The following is a 15729-nucleotide window of genomic DNA, read 5'->3' as shown; positions in this document are numbered from 1 at the left end:
TGTGAAGAGCTTCACACACATACACTCAAGAAGAGTGTCAAGAAGAGATAACATACAAACGCAAACACATACGTACACTTACTACACACACACAATCACACTGGGCTACACACACTTAGACATACAGGCCTGGAAAGACTTAACACAAACACTTGGGTATTCACAGTTCCAAACTGCTAAGAGGCACAGGGTAGATGTTCTGATACAAAACCACAGTGGAATACAAAAGCAATTATTAAACAAAGATCCACAAAGGGGGCTCCGACATTTGCAAGTGTATCCATTCAGACCTATTCAACTACATTCATAGATACAAGTATTCACACTGGTGCATAAATACACACGCCCTCAATTTCTCTCACAGGCTCCTTCATTGGTACTGCTCACACCCTTATACAAAACACAACATCTAGATGCTCACTAATAGGCACACTCGCAAATCCACGGATAAAACACAAATACACACGCACACTCACCACTCCTATATCCTCTGGACACAGACACCTACACTGTCCAGATCCTTGTACACACCACACACATGAAAAACACGGACACACACGTGTGCCGTCACACTCCCACCCAGATACGCACACGCAGACACCCTCAAATACATTCCCCACCCGACTACATTCAGGGACGCACACACTGGTAAGAACACACAAACACTCTTGCACGTTCCCAATACGCAGTCGGACACAGGTGCACCCATGCACACGCCGCCTCTTGGCCGGGAATGACAAGCCCGCATGGATGCTCACACTCACATCTAAGGGGACACACTTGGGCCAGCACACACATCCGCAAACAGAGGGTCCCTCATCCTCCCCAGCGCACGCGCGCACACGCACTCCTCCGCAGCCTCCCGCCACCACCGCAGTCCGGGCCCGCCCCACCCAGCGGCAGTCAGCCAGGAGAGGCGGAGGGGGGGGGTGGGTACCGGGTAGGGGTCCGGGCCGGGGGCGGGGCGCACCTGGGCTCCGCCCCGAGGCGGGGCCGACGCTGCGTCGCGAGCGCGAGCGGCCGCACCTGGCTCGGCGGCGGCGGCGGCGGGCCCGGTCCGGGTGCGAGCGCGGCGCAGCCCAGCTGGAGCGAGCGCGGAGCCGGCGCCCGCAGCCCCGGCGCCGCCATGGTGGAGGCGGCGCCCCCGGGGCCCGGGCCGCTGCGGAGGACCTTCCTGGTGCCCGAGATCAAGTCGCTGGACCAGTACGATTTCTCGCGGGCCAAGGCGGCAGCCAGCCTGGCGTGGGTGCTGCGGGCCGCGTTCGGGGGCGCAGGTACAGGGGCCGGGGGCGGCAGGTGCGGGGGGCGGGGCGCCGGGCCGCGGAGGCCGGGGCCGTGGGAACAATAGCGGTGGCCGCCGGGGGCCCCGGGCTCGGTCCCCGCCGCGCCGGGCCTCCGGGCTTCCTGCTCGGCCCGGGCGGTGGACTTTGCCCGCCCGGCTGCGGGAGCGCGGTGGGGGTGGGGCCGGCGGCCCAGATCCGCGCCGGGACCCGGGCGTCCGGGAGCCCAGGTGAGCGGGGCGGGGTCTCCCGGGCGGGCCTTGCACGCCCTCCCCCCCTTACACATTCACATCACGCCCCCGCGAGGACCCCCGCCTCCCCACCGCCCCGCAGCCGGGACCCACAGCCCGCGTCAGCCCTCCCTGCGCTGCGGGCGGCGAGGGAGCCCCTACTTTCGCCTCCATGGCCGCGGCCAGCGGCTGGCAGCTGTGACTTATTACCCCATTTTGCCTAGGAGGCGGGCGAGCCCGGGAGAAGGGAATTGGCTTGTCCGAGATCCGCGGGGGTGGGAGCCCAGGTGCAGGGCCTTCTCCCACCGGGACAGAGCCTCCACTCCTCCCCTAGGCCCACATGTGTGCGGAAGTCAGGCCACCCCCAAGGGGAAGGATGCGGGTGGGTCCCCAGGATGCGAGGGCCCGAGTGGGCCAAGTCAGGGCCTTAGGGCAGCCCCACCACTCAGGCCAGAGCTGGGAACCAGGGCCTGTTACGGGGCAGCTGGGGTTAATTAAAGTCTGGGCCTTCCGGGGAGTCCTGAGGGGACGCCTTGCTTTCCCACTGGCCTGTCCACTGGTCTTGGGACCGGCTGGGCATAGCCCATCCCCCCTTCGGTGGCCTTCCTAGATCAACCTGTTCTGGGTGTGGGGCTCAGGGACAGCTGCCCGTGTCCTGGGTCCGCCCAAGCCTGTGTCTTTCTCCCAGCACCCTCCCATGCAGGGCCCACTCTGGGGCCTGCCTTTCCCCGAGGATCTGCTAGAGGAAGAAAGGAGGCTGGCAGGGAGAGACCCAGGTGTGCCCCAGCCTCTCCCATACCAGGTTATGTGGCCCTAGAGGGCTCAGCTTCGGGGATCAGACAGGGGTTGAGCCCCCCTCCACCAGGTTATGGACGAATTATTACAGCTCTCCAGAGCTGCTGTTCCCTGGAAAAGAGGGATTTATTCATTTATTTATTTATTCACTTATCCATTCTGCAGATGTCGGGGGGGGGGGCACCCACTAAGGGCCAGGGCAGTGCCTGGGTTGGTGGGGGCAAGGTTGCTGGCGGCAGATCTCAGATTTCTTCGTGCTGTGTCTGGCATACTGTACCTCCTAAACAGCTGCTCGCTGTCCCTGCTGCTGTGATCCGTAGTGGTATTTTTATTAATAATATTAATATCATCATGGAGCAGAAATTACCGTCCCATTGTGCAGAAAGTAAAGTGAAGTTTCCTGAAGCAATGCCCTGACTCCCCCAGTTCTGTTCTCACTGACCCGGCTCCCCACCCCCACCCCCCACCCCGCACTGTGTGGTGTCCTCCCTGAGGGTCACGTTCAGTCCTCAGTCCCGCCTTCCTTCTCTGTACGGACGGGGCAGAGGAAGGTGGCCAAGCCCCAAGAGGGAAGTGGGGAACAAAGCTCCTCTCAATTCATGAGCTCTGGACTTTTTACCGATGCCCATTGGGTGCCTGGCTGCTGCTGGGTGCTCCGGACAGAGGGAGTGGCGGCCGAGTTGGAGAGAGGGGGATGGGACAGGGGATGAGACAGGCTGGTGGGACTGAGGATGGCCTCTCAAGGGGTGTGTCTGTGTTTTGTGGGGGATCTGAGGGCACTGGGGAGCTATGGAACATGTTTGAGGACGTGACAAAATGAGATCAGATAGGCAGTTGCCCAGGGAGCAGGTGGTCCTGGTGGTCGGGAGGCGCAGGTGTGAGGAGGCTGGACAGGAATGCAGGCAGCTGGGCTGCACGGGACTCTGGCTCAGAGGTAAGAAAGGGTGCCATCTCTGCGCAAGTTCTGAAAACACCACACAAAGTCCCTTATGTCAGAGCATCACTGTGACCCATAGGGAACCTGGGTTCGCGGCCGCTGAGCACCATTTATGAGCCGTGTGACCTCGACCAAGTTATCTCAGCTCCCTGGGCCTTGGTTTTCTCATCTGGACAGTGGGGCTAAGAATAAGTTGTCCTAAGGGTTCCACCAGCAAACGCATGCACAGTGGCATTGGTCTCAGTCAGTGCTAGCTCTTTCGTAGAGCCGTGCGGTCCCAGGATGCGGCCACCACCACACAGGGCTGCTCTGAGCCGTGATGCGTGAATGAACCACCCCATGGCTTCTGAAGACTTCATAGTAAAAAAAAGTGAAATATCACATAATGTTTTTATATTAATTACATGTTGAAATGCTAGTATTAGGTATGTCTGGGGTTAAATAGGTTTAATAAGGGTTCTCGTTTCTACTTTCTTAATGGGGCTAGTACCCAGTTGAAAACTATGTCTGTCGGCCGAATTGTATTTCTCTCGGACAGCACTCCCTATGGTGAATGGCTAATGAGCATTTTGAGTCATGCGTGGTGGCTCACTCTCTACCCAGCAGGGTGGTTTTGCCTCTTAGGAGACTGTTGAGGGTGTCTGGAGACATTTTTGGTTGTCACTACTTAGGAGGACGGTGCTCCTGGCATTTAGTGAGTAGAGGCTAGGGACTGTGCTGATTATCTTATAAAGCACCGGGTAGCCTACCCCATCCCCTGCCAAACATGAAAGAATTATTCAGCCCCAAATGCCAGCAGTGCTGGGGTGTTGGCACACACACACAGGTGTAGAGGAAGTGCTTGATCAGCATTAACTAGTGGTAGCCCTAGCTCATGGTTTTCATTTTGAAGGCCCTGACAAGTCCTGCAGGAAAGGAATTTTTTTTTCTTTTTTAAAGATTTTATTTATTTATTTGAGAGAAAGTGAGAGAGAGAGAGAGAGAGAGAGAATGAGCGGTGGAGAGGGGCAGAGGGAGAGTGAGAGAGACGTGGGGCTCCATCCCAGGACCCCAGGATCATGACCTGAGCCGCCGAAGACAGACGCTCAACCAACTGAGCCACCCAGGTGCCCCAGAAAGAAACTTGTTTAATTTTGCCAGTGGGAGCAGGAAGTGGGCAGGGCCTGGGGAGATAGGGAGCAAGGTTTGGGTTGGAGAGATGCCAGGAGGTTGAAATCCGAGGACATTAGGTGTTGGTCGGGGAGGGGGAGATGATGATTTCTCAGTGCAATTTCAGAGAGAAGGAACAGGTTTGGAGCAGGTACTGAGCATCATGGGAGATGCCCAGAGGGCAGTGGGACACAAGGCCTGGGCTGCAGCAGGTGGCAGTGCTCAGATGGCCGAGGAAGCCACCACTGGGGTGGGGGTGGGGGGTGGAGTCCATATCCATTTACAGGGCTGTTCTGATCGAGTGTCAGGAACCTGGCATTGACGGGGCATGTGGGGAGGAGGCCTGGCTTGAGTGGTGGGACAGAGAAGATGCGAAGCTGGGAGATGCTGGGGGAGGAAGGTTTCCGGAACAAGGAGGTGCTGGGCAGAGGGCCCGGGCAAGATACAGCCCACAGCTGTGCGTCAGAGGGCGGCTGCTGGCCTTGGGGAGGCAGGGAGGTGGGGAGGCTGGGAGGGCAGGAGTTAGAGAGGTTGGGGTGGGGGTCCGGTGGAAGGAAGCAGAGCCTGGACAACTCTGTTCTCTCAAGGAGCTGTGCTGAGAGGGGCAGAGAGCGGGCACAAGTCTGCACAGGAGTAGAGCATTAAGAGGGAAGGTCAAGTGTGATTTTAGGGGGTGGGTCAGGAACTGGGGCGGGGAGGGACTAAAGGGACCTATGCGTGGGTTCTTGTAGGGGAAGACAGGGGGCCTCTGGGGAGCATGGCTGGGAAGACAGGCACCTGAGGACGGTCTGGGATGTCCTGTGCAAATGTTCTTAAGCGGTAGAATCCTGCTCCCCATCCTCTCAGACACACAGAACCCCAACAGGCAAAACAGCTGTTCAGAGTGGAATTAAGAGTTGGGGCCTCCCTGGGAGGCCCCCCCACGAGGGCCGGCTCCCCATGCTGGCCTCAGCCACTTCTTCCTAGACCTCTCCAGAGACTTGTCCTAGTGGCCTCTTCTGGTCTTTCTCCTCCCCACTCTTGGGTCCTGCTTGGAACCAGCCCTCCCAGCGCCCACCGCCCCCATGGGCTTCCTCCGGCCTCCTCCCCTGCTGGTGTCATTCTTTGTCATTCGGTGTTGTGGGGGAAGGGGGGTTGTGGCCGCCTCTGCTAGATGATCTCACCTGTGTCCTCAGGCCCAGTCCCTCACACTCAGTCTCTGCTGCCTCACGTGCTGGCCCTCCTGTCCCCCCACCTCGGCCACCTCCCTTTCCCCCATCTTTCTGGTTATACCTGATGGGGCCTGGGCACCTCCCTCTCCCTCCCCTGCCTCTGGTCTTCAGTTGCCAGGTACAGACCGCTCACCCCCACTCCCCAGTGTCTGCAGTCTGGCTCCCTCCCCCACTCTGTGCCCCACCAGCCAGCTCTGGGAGCCACAGCTCATCCCACCCCAGCCTTCAAGCTGAGAGAGGGTGTAGGGTCTGCTGAAGGCCCGGGTTTGGTGAATCCCAGTGCCAGCGTGGCCCAGCTGTGTGGCCTTTCCCACCCTGTGCCTCAGTTTCTGGAGTTACCTATTGTGCCCTGGCTTCGGCTTCCCCTGCTGGGGTGTGCCACCCAGGGAGATCCATTAAACCATCTGGTCCTTGTGATTGTTCTTTGAGGGCCTCCAGGACCACCCGTGTCCCCACAAGCCCCTGCGCAGGTGGCAGCCTCCTCTCGGGTCCCAGGCTGGCGTGGGCCCCTCTGCCGGAGCCCCTTCTTCCTCCCGGGGCCTCCCGCACACGTGCGCGGCGTGCCTCCGCGTAGGTCCCCCGGCCTCCCGTCCCGGTGCCGTCTTCCCTGCGGATGCCGGGGTCCTGACCCGCCGTGCCCCGCCTTGCCCCACAGAGCACGTGCCCTCAGAGCTGTGGGAGCCCTTCTACACGGACCAGTACGCGCAGGAGCACGTGAAGCCCCCGGTGACGCGGCTGCTGCTCTCGGCCGAGCTCTACTGCCGGGCCTGGCGCCAGGCGCTGCCGCAGCTCGAGACCCCCCCCAGCCCCTCGGCGCTGCTGGCCCTGCTGGCGCGGAGGGGCACGGTGCCCGCGCTGCCCGAGCGCCCGGTGCAGGAGGCCGACCTGAGGCACCAGCCCATCCTCATGGTAGGGGCCCCCCCCCACCCCCCCCGCCTTCCCGCCACACCCGCCGGTCTCCTTCCTGAAGGCTCCTCCCGCCAGGCTTGGCTCCTCCCCAGAGGCACCGCTAGGCCTTCGGGGACCTGCCTTCTGACCCTCCAGGACCCCTCTCCTGGCTCTTTCCCTGATGCCCCACCCACTGACCCTGGCCCATCCCCAAAGCCCCTCCTACTTCAAGCCCCGCCCCCTACCCCAACCTTGAGGGTCTTCCTGCTCTTCTCCCTCAGCGGTGAGGGGAGCGTCCATCCCTCGCCCTGGTCTCACCCCTCAGCCCTTACCTCCACAGGGAGCCCACCTAGCTGTCATTGACGCCCTCATGGTTGCCTTTGCCTTCGAGTGGACAAAGACACTGCCCGGTCCTTTGGCCCTGGCCAGCTTGGAGCACAAGCTCCTTTTCTGGGTGGACACGGTAGGTGGGGTTAGGCTGGGGTGGGCTGGGGGCCGGGATGGCCCGGTGACTGGAGCTGTGATGACCTCTCCCTGCTCCCCAGACCATCCGGCGGCTGCAGGAGAAGACGGAGCAGGAAGCTGCCCAGAGAGCCTCTCCTGCGGCCCCTGCCGATGGGGTGGCCCCAGCACAGCCCTCGGTGAGGCTAGGGCGATGGATGGATGGACGGACACAAGGACAGTTGGAGGGCTGGGTGGGCAGGGAAGGGCTGCACCTCAAGGCCATTCCTGCACTGGGAGAGGGGGCTTGAGGTGACTCTCTCTCTCTCTCTCTGCCCTCTCCCCTGTGCCTCTCCCGCTGCTCTCCCCTCTCCCTCTATGGCATCAGTGCCCCACACGCTGGTACTGGAAGCTGGTTCCTGTAAGTGGGGCTGTTTCTCCGCCCCGTCTGCCTGCCTTGCTTGTCGCTTTGTCTCTCCATGTGTCTGTTCTGCCTGCCTGTTGGCTCCCTCTCCTACTTCTTCCCAGCTGTGAGCAAAAGACATGGGACCCCAGCCCTGGCGGGGGGAGAGAGAAGCCCTCTGCTGACTCAGAGAAGAGACGAGTCTCTGCCATTAGCTGCCGGGGCAGACCCCTCCCCAGTTACCGTTCAGGGGGATGGACCTCCCTTCCCAGTAATGGAGAGGACAGGGCTCCTCGGCTTGTCCGTCTTAGCTGAGCTGGGAGACTTCCGGCACCTCTGAAGGGAGGACCCTAGCCCATCAGACATACGGATCCTGACCCCAATGGCAGGGCACATGGAGAACACCCCTTGGTCAAGAAGAAGACCCCCCAACCCAGGAGAAGGTGGAAGGACGTTCCCAAGACCCCAGTTTCCCTAAGGACGTGTCCCAGCTTTGATGGGCGGGGGTGCCCATCCCTGATGCACAACCAGGGCAGGTGCCCCTGCAAGTGGGAGGCTTTGGGCCGGACGGGGTCCCTCCCTTTGCTCACTCTGGGCCCCCCTTCTTTCCGCTCTCGGGCCTGGGTTGGGGGTTCCTCTCTCCTTCTGCCTACCTGCTTCCTCTGCATCCCCTCCCCAAGCTGGGGCCTGGGTCTTTTGTTGGGGGGCGGAGATTCCCTGCATGGGAGGCTGCTCTGTGGGGTCCCTCCAGGCTGGGAGGAGCTTGGGGTCCCCAAAGCTGGCCAGAGCGTGGTCACAGCTGGATGGCCAGGGCTCATGACAGGGTCAGGGCGAGCTCCCCCTCCCCTGGAGGTGAGCTTGGGGGCCCAGCAAGTCAGCACCCCTCCCGCCCCGCTGACGGCTGCTCCTCTCCCCCCCAGCACGCAATTGCCTTCTGTTTGAAGGAGTCGGGGAGCAAACCCCCCATGGTAATGTATCCCCCGCCCCAGGCTCCCAGGAGTCCCGCCCCAGCCCTCGCTGCTGGCCTGGCTGCTCGCAGACACTTCCTTTGCCTCTTGCTGCTGCCCTTCCCCCGCTCCAGGCTGGCCCCACTCTGGCTCTGGGACCCCCAGCTTCACGCCCCCACATGGCGGAAACCCCAGGCCCCCCCCACCCAGCCTGCGTGACCACTGACTTGGGACCAGCCTGACCGTCTGCCCTAACTCGGCTCTGCCCCCGCCCACAGATCCGTTACCGCAAGGACCGAGCTGTGGCCCGACGCGCCCCCTGCTTTCCGAATGTGACCACCCTCCAGGATCTGGCAAGTGGGGCTGCACTGGCTGCCACCATCCACTGCTACTGTCCCCAGCTCTTGCGACTCGAGGGTGAGTGTGTGGGCCTGGGCCACACTCGTCCTTGGGAGCCTGGCCCCTGGGCACCTGCCCCAGAGCAGGGCAGTAATTATGAGGGCGGCTTCCAGAACTGGTGGAGCAGGGCTTGCACACTTTCCCCTTAGTGAGCTGTGTGACCTTGAGCAAGTGTCTCAACTTCTCTGTGCTTAGTATAATTCATTCCTGCAGCAAATATTTATAGAATGCCAGATTCCATTTTAGAGAGAGCCAGTGAGAACAGTACAGAGGGACTTCTGACCTCAGGTAGCTCCCATCCTAGTTGGGAGAGAAAGACAATAAGTTCATCCAGAAGAACATTCTGGATCTTAGGTGCTCCAAGGTGGGCTGGGTGGGTCAGGAAAAGCTTTTTGAGTTGAGTTCTTGGATGACTAGTTCTGCAGGCAGTTTGGAACAGGTGCAGAGACCCGAGAACAGCCTGTCCTAGTACCCACTTTGTCAAGGGCACCTAGCACGAGGAGGCCCTCGCTTCCCCAGGGCCCCATCCTCCTTCCCATAGATCTGGGGACCCAGGTATCCTGTCCCTACAGAGGTGTGCCTCAAGGACCCCATGTCCGTGGCGGACAGCCTGTACAACCTCCAGCTGGTGCAGGATTTCTGTGCCTCCCGCCTTCCTCGTGGCTGCCCGCTCTCCCTCGAGGACCTGCTTTATGTCCCACCGCCCCTCAAGGTAAGGTCACCTCAAGGCCTTGTGGGCTGAGGCAGGTGTCCAGGGCCACAGGCGCCGGGGCTGACCCTGCCTCTGCCTCCAGGTCAACCTGGTGGTGCTGCTCGCCGAGATGTTCATGTGCTTTGAGGTGCTGAAACCTGATTTCGTGCAGGCCAAGGACCTGCCTGATGGTCATGGTGAGGCCTGGCCCTGGGTGTGGGGCGGGGTAGGGAGGCCAAGCCTGGCCTGACCCTGCTTTCTCTGCCGCAGCCGCCTCCCCCCGGGCCACAGAGGCCTCTCCCGCTCAGAACAACAGTGGCTGCAGGTACGATTGCCTGTCGGGTGAGCCTCTGTGGCCGTGGTGGGCTCCTCCCCTCGCTGGGCACTGCGCCAGAGCTAGGGGACACCCTGTGCTCCACTCCCGGGAGCGGTGAACCCCTTCCTGTGGAGGGACCCCTTCGGCTGACATGCATCTCTTGGCAGCTCTCCTGTCTTCAACTTCCGCCACCCACTCCTGTCACCCGGCGGCCCCCAGTCCCCACTCCGGGGATCCACAGGTGAGGGCAGGGGTACAGCTGGTTGCTGGCGACCCCCACCCAAACACAACGTCAGCAGATTTCACTTCTCCCCATCCCTCCACCAGGTCCCTCTGACACCTGAATGACCCCATGGTGACCCTGACCTCCCCAGTGGCCCCAGCTATCCAAATAATGCCCTGTCAGTGACACACTCTGGCTGACCCCACCCAGGGTCCCCAGCGACTCCATAGTGACCACTGAGTGACCACTTACCACCCCTCCCCAGGCTCACTGAAGTCCTCCCCGTCCATGTCCCACATGGAGGCCCTCGGCAAGGCCTGGAACCGGCAGCTCAGGTGAGTGCATCTCCGGGGCCTGGCTGGGGGAGCAGGCTGGGCGGGGGCGGGGCCGGGGCCGGCCGGGGCTTGTCCCAGGGGCTGACCCCTCCCTCCTGCCGCCCAGTCGTCCCCTTTCCCAGGCAGTGTCGTTCAGCACCCCCTTTGGCCTGGACAGCGACGTGGATGTCGTCATGGGAGACCCCGTGCTGCTCCGCTCCGTCAGCTCAGACAGCTTGGGCCCCCCGCGCCCTGTGCCAGCCCGGACCCCCGTCCAGCCGCCCCCGGAGCCTGGCGACCTGCCTACCATCGAGGAGGCCCTGCAGATCATCCACAGTGCCGAGCCCCGGCTGCTCCCCGACGGGGCTGCGGACGGCAGCTTCTACCTCCACTCCCCTGAGGGCTCCTCCAAACTACCGCTGGCTTCCTCCTACCCACTCGAGGGGGCCTCAAAGCCACTGTCCGATGGGCCCACCAAAGCACCCACCTACGTGCCCCACCCCGAGGGCCCCTTGAAACCATCTCCCTGCCCGGCAGGGGAGGTGTCGAAACCGCTGGCCCTATCTGAGGGCTCCCCAAAGGCAGCAGCTTCGTCCCCAGCGGCCAGCAACTCTGAAGTCAAGATGACCAGCTTTGCTGAACGCAAGAAGCAGCTGGTTAAGGCTGAGGCCGAGGCAGGGTCCCCGGCGGCCACCCCCACAGCGCCAGAGGCCCTGAGCTCAGAGATGAGTGAGCTGGGGGCCCGGCTGGAGGAGAAACGGCGGGCCATCGAGGCTCAGAAGCGACGGATCGAGGCCATCTTTGCCAAGCACCGCCAGCGCCTGGGCAAGAGTGCCTTCCTGCAGGTGCAGCCACGGGAGGCCGGAGGGGAGGCAGAGGCAGAGCCGGGCCCGGTCCCTGGTGGGGAGCGGCCAGCGGGTGAGGGCCAGGGTGATCCATCCCCACGGCCCAAGGCAGTGACCTTCTCACCGGAACTGGGCCCGGTGCCCCCCGAGGGGCTGGGGGACTATAACCGGGCGGTCAGCAAGCTAAGTGCTGCGCTGAGCTCACTGCAGCGGGACATGCAGAGGCTCACGGACCAGCAGCAGCGGCTCCTGGCCCCACCTGAGGCCCCAGGGCCTGCCCCGCCGCCCGCAGCGTGGGTCATCCCCGGCCCCACGGCGGGTCCCAAAGCCGCCTCTCCCAGCCCTGCTCGGCGCGCCCCGGCTGCCCGGCGCAGCCCTGGGCCCGGCCCCAGCCCAACACCCCGAAGCCCGAAACACGCACGGCCAGCAGAGCTGCGGCTAGCGCCCCTGACGAGAGTGCTCACGCCTCCCCACGACGTAGACAGCCTCCCGCACCTGCGCAAGTTCTCACCAAGCCAGGTGCCCGTGCAGACGCGCTCCTCGATCCTCCTGGCGGAGGGGTCACCTCCTGAGGAGCCTGTGGCCCGGCCTAGCCTCATCGAGATCCCGCTGCGCAGCCTGGAGGAGCCCGCGGCCGAGGATGAGGGAGATGGGAGCCCCCCTGGTGCTGAGGATTCCTTAGAGGAAGAGGCGTCTTCAGAGGGGGAGCCCCGGGCCGGGCTGGGGTTCTTCTATAAGGTCAGCATCCCTTAAGCTGGTGGGGGAAGGGACCCGCTGGCTGGTCAGGGAGGGGGGGGGACACTGGTGGATAAACAGGGACGTGGCTGGCCAGGTGGGAGTGGACAGACGAGGTGTGTGTGGCCGGATGATAGATGGGTGGGTGGGCAGAGAGAGGGACGGCAGTGGGCAGATGGATGGATGGGTGGGTGACAGACAGATGGACAGGAATGGGCAGACAGGGCTGGGGTCTTCCACGGCATCTCCTCCCTCATGTTCTTTCCCACTCTCCCCACTACGGCCCTGCCAGTTCCCCGTCGTCCTCTTCCATGTCACTGTTCTCTATCCTTATAGCGCCCCCGGCCTGGGCCAGTGGTCTCACCTGGACGCCTGCAGTCACGTGCTGACTGGCCTTTACCATCCAAGCCCCTGCTCCATCCCTGGCCATTTTCAACAGCACAGATATATTATAGATATCTATATTAACATAAACTGGACTTTGTCAGTCCCCTGCTAAAACCCTTTTGTGACATCCCTTGCTCTTAGGATAAAGTCTTTCCAGTGGCTTTGGGCCCATCCGCCCCGCCCTCCACGCCCAGCCCCACCGGCCTCCTCACTGTTATGCCTGCTAGGCTTGTTCTGGCCTCAGGGCTTTTGCATTTGCTGTTCCTTTGCCTGGAATATTACGTTCCCCTCCTACCCCTCCCCAGTGAAGTCCCTGTTCTCCTCTGGGTTGCCGCCTCCAGGAAGCCTTCTTTAGTGCCCCCAGGCTAGGCTAGGCGTGTCCCCACACCGTGGACTGATAGCCTTCCCCATCGGGTTAAGCACGTGGTGCCAAGAGCACCCAGTCTGGCTGGGTCCCCGTTTAGCCCTCGTACCCAGCACAGGGCCGTGCGTAAAGCAGGAACCTACTGGGTGCCTTCAGACCAGTTACACAAGGCAAAGGAGGAGTGCGTGGTTAGCAGGCGGGGTGGGCAGAGAAGTACTAGGGGAGGAGGGCTGGCTGGACTCGGTGCCTGCCCCCAGGATGAAGACAAGCCCGAGGACGAGATGGCCCAAAAGCGGGCCAGCCTGCTGGAGCGGCAGCAACGGCGGGCAGAGGAGGCGCGGCGGCGGAAGCAGTGGCAGGAGGCGGAGAAGGAGCAGCGGAGGGAAGAGGCCGCACGGTGAGGCGGGGGGCTGCCCAGGACACCTGCTGTCAGTGAACCTGGGACCTGTCTGACGGCTCGGTAACTCTCGGTCTGCAGGCTGGCCCAGGAGGAGGTGACTCAGGCCCCCCCAGCTCCTGTGGCCCCTGCAGCAGCCCCAGCCCCTGCTGGGAGGGCCCCAGCTGAGGAGGAGGTGGGCCCTAGGCGGGGGGACTTCACTCGGCTCGAGTATGAACGCAGGGCCCAGCTGAAGCTGATGGATGACCTTGACAAAGTGCTGCGGCCACGGGCTGCGGGGACCGGGGGGCCAAGCCGGGGCGGACGGAGGGCCCCCCGGCCGCGCTCCGGTTGCTGTGATGACTCGGCCCTGGCACGAAGCCCTGCCCGTGGCCTGCTGGGTAAGGACCCTGTCGGGCTGGGGCGTCAGTGCCTGCCCACTGCACTTGTCCAGAGCTCGCTGAGACCCCCCCCCCATGAGTGCATAGGGCAAAAGGGGTCTCGAGGGGTTGCCTGTGTCTGTTAGACTTCAGGGGGTTGTGGGATCTACAGTGGCATAAGGCATGCCCAGAGCTTAAGGGCTGCAAGGCTCTCTCGGGAATGCTTAGGAGCAAGAGCTTTTGTGGGGGGGAGGGGGGAGGTCTGTCCCAGTCAGAGTGCACAGGGTGAGGGTCTCAGGCAGGGGTGACCCCATGTTTCTTCCACAGCCTGTCAGGTAACCCCCCTCCCCCCGCCCTGGCCCCCAGGCCCTTTGGAGGCAGGGGGATTTGGGTAGGGATGACCCCACACCTTCTTCTCCCAGGCTCCCGGCTCAGCAAAGTCTACTCTCAGTCCACCTTGTCACTGTCCACCGTGGCCAACGAGGCCCCCAATAACCTTGGCGTGAAGAGGCCCACGTCTCGGTGAGTTTGGCCCGGGCAGCCTCTCAGGGTCTGTGTGTCTTGTCGAAGGGAGAACACAATCCTGTGCATTGCGCAAGGGCGCTGCTGACGGGCGTCAGGAACGTGCCTGTGCACCCGAGTGGGGGCGCAGACGAGTGGGGGCGCAGGCACCTGCCGCCAGAGTACGTACACACACTTGCACGTCTCCCCTGCCGCAGGGTCCCAGGCTGGTCCCTTCCCTGGTCCCTCTGCTCCTGGGGAGGCTTCCCTTACCGCTGACTGCATCCCTGTCGCCTCCCGTCCGCCCACAGGGCTCCGTCCCCATCCGGCCTCATGTCCCCCAGCCGCCTGCCTGGCAGCCGTGAGCGCGACTGGGAGAACGGCAGCAACGCCTCGTCGCCCGCGTCGGTGCCCGAGTACACGGGTGAGTGGGGCCGGAGCGGGCAAGCCCCAGGCCCTGCCTGTCCCCCACCCCGACCCCCCAGCCCCGCTGATGGCCTCGCCCCCCAGGTCCACGGCTGTATAAGGAGCCCAGCGCCAAGTCCAACAAGTTCATCGTCCACAATGCCTTGTCTCACTGCTGCCTGGCAGGGAAGGTCAACGAGCCGCAGAAGAACCGCATTCTCGAGGTGAGCCCGCGTCTGGGCTGGGGGCGCTGGTGCGGGCGGTTGGGGAGGGCCTGCCCCCCACCACCCCCGCGCCCCGGCCAACCGCTTCTGCCGCCCCACCAGGAAATTGAGAAGAGCAAGGCCAACCACTTCCTGATCCTCTTCCGTGATTCAAGCTGCCAGTTCCGGGCCCTCTACACACTGTCCGGGGAGACAGAGGAGCTGACCCGCCTGGCGGGCTACGGCCCCCGCACGGTCACACCCGCCATGGTTGAGGGCATCTACAAGTACAACTCGGACCGCAAGCGCTTTACCCAGATCCCTGCCAAGACCATGTCCATGAGCGTAGACGCCTTCACCATCCAGGGCCACCTCTGGCAGAGCAAGAAGCCCACGACTCCCAAGAAGGGCAGCAGCACCCCCAAGTAGCCTCATCCCGGTGGTACAGGGGGCAGGCCCCAGCCTCGCCCTCCCGGAGGACAGCCTGGAGGACAATCAGTTGGTATTCCTGGGTCTTGTCTGTCCCCAACCTTGTCTGGGTAGGGCTGGAGTCCCTACCCCCTAACTTCTGTCCTGTCCTGCTGTGGGGGCTGAGCTGGGAGGTTCAGGGACTCAGGGCTCAGCTCAGTCCCCTGTCCGTTCTCCATCTTCTTGAATAAAATAATTTAGAAAGAGCTTGGGTGCTGGCATTTTCCTGAGGCTGACTGGGGCAACTGGCGATCTCTGTGCCTGTTTTCCTTTCTCAACAGCCTAGACGTGGCTTCCTGCCAAGGCCCCTCATGGTCCCTCTTTGGCTGCCTCTCCCCGTGGCCTCCCCACCTGCCACTCCACTCTTCTCAGTGTGGAGGTTACTGGCCTCTCCTGGCATTTGGTCTGCGGCCAGCGGCTAAGCTTGACCTTTTCTCCAACCGCCACCTGCCTCCATTTCTGGGCTCAGTTATCACCACTAGAAAGGATTCCCATGTTTCTCTCCCACATTGAAGGGTCTGGGTCTGTCCTTGGCCTGGCCATGGACCTCTCAGATATAGGCCCTACGCTGTGAGCTCCAGCTGGCCTGAGCTCCTGGTCTCCCTGTGGCTCAGGCACAGGACCAGCTTCCCCCCTGCCCCTTCTCCCTGCCCCCCATGCCTAACGGCCTCTTCAGTCTCAGTTGCTTCTCTCCATCCCCATGACCATCCCCGAGTCCAGGCCAATGACCTGGGCCTCCCCACCCCGCCTCAGTGCCCTCCCCCCAATAAGCCAATCCCTCAGCCTGCATGGCCCGTTTAGGGCACAAATCTGATTACATCCCTCAATGCTTAAAATCCCT

General features: G+C 62.6%; 1 protein-coding gene across 4 annotated transcripts; it reads left to right on the top strand.

Moving 5' to 3' along the window:
* Positions 1 to 1050: 1050 nt before the first annotated feature.
* Positions 1051 to 15095, top strand: CAMSAP3 (calmodulin regulated spectrin associated protein family member 3). Of its 4 annotated transcripts, XM_032883864.1 has the most exons (19): positions 1051 to 1274; positions 6258 to 6511; positions 6831 to 6953; positions 7036 to 7131; positions 7320 to 7352; positions 8255 to 8302; positions 8560 to 8698; positions 9253 to 9392; positions 9475 to 9568; positions 9642 to 9696; positions 9855 to 9928; positions 10176 to 10245; positions 10352 to 11807; positions 12813 to 12952; positions 13034 to 13332; positions 13734 to 13833; positions 14124 to 14236; positions 14323 to 14441; positions 14544 to 15095. In XM_032883864.1, exons 1-19 carry the CDS (start codon positions 1127 to 1129, stop codon positions 14847 to 14849), a joined length of 3807 nt encoding a protein of 1268 aa, XP_032739755.1. In that variant the 5' UTR covers positions 1051 to 1126; the 3' UTR covers positions 14850 to 15095. The 4 variants fall into 4 exon arrangements, with proteins under 4 accessions (XP_032739755.1, XP_032739756.1, XP_032739757.1 ...); XM_032883865.1 differs by lacking the exon at positions 7320 to 7352; XM_032883866.1 differs by lacking the exon at positions 8255 to 8302.
* Positions 15096 to 15729: the final 634 nt, after the last annotated feature.

Source organism: Lontra canadensis, unplaced genomic scaffold, assembly GCF_010015895.1.
Source record: "Lontra canadensis isolate GAN:19392208 unplaced genomic scaffold, GSC_riverotter_1.0 scaffold88, whole genome shotgun sequence".
In the NCBI taxonomy this organism is placed as follows: Eukaryota; Metazoa; Chordata; class Mammalia; order Carnivora; family Mustelidae; genus Lontra; species Lontra canadensis.
Note: the sequence above shows the minus strand (reverse complement) of the source record. Positions and strands in the feature narration are given on the sequence as shown.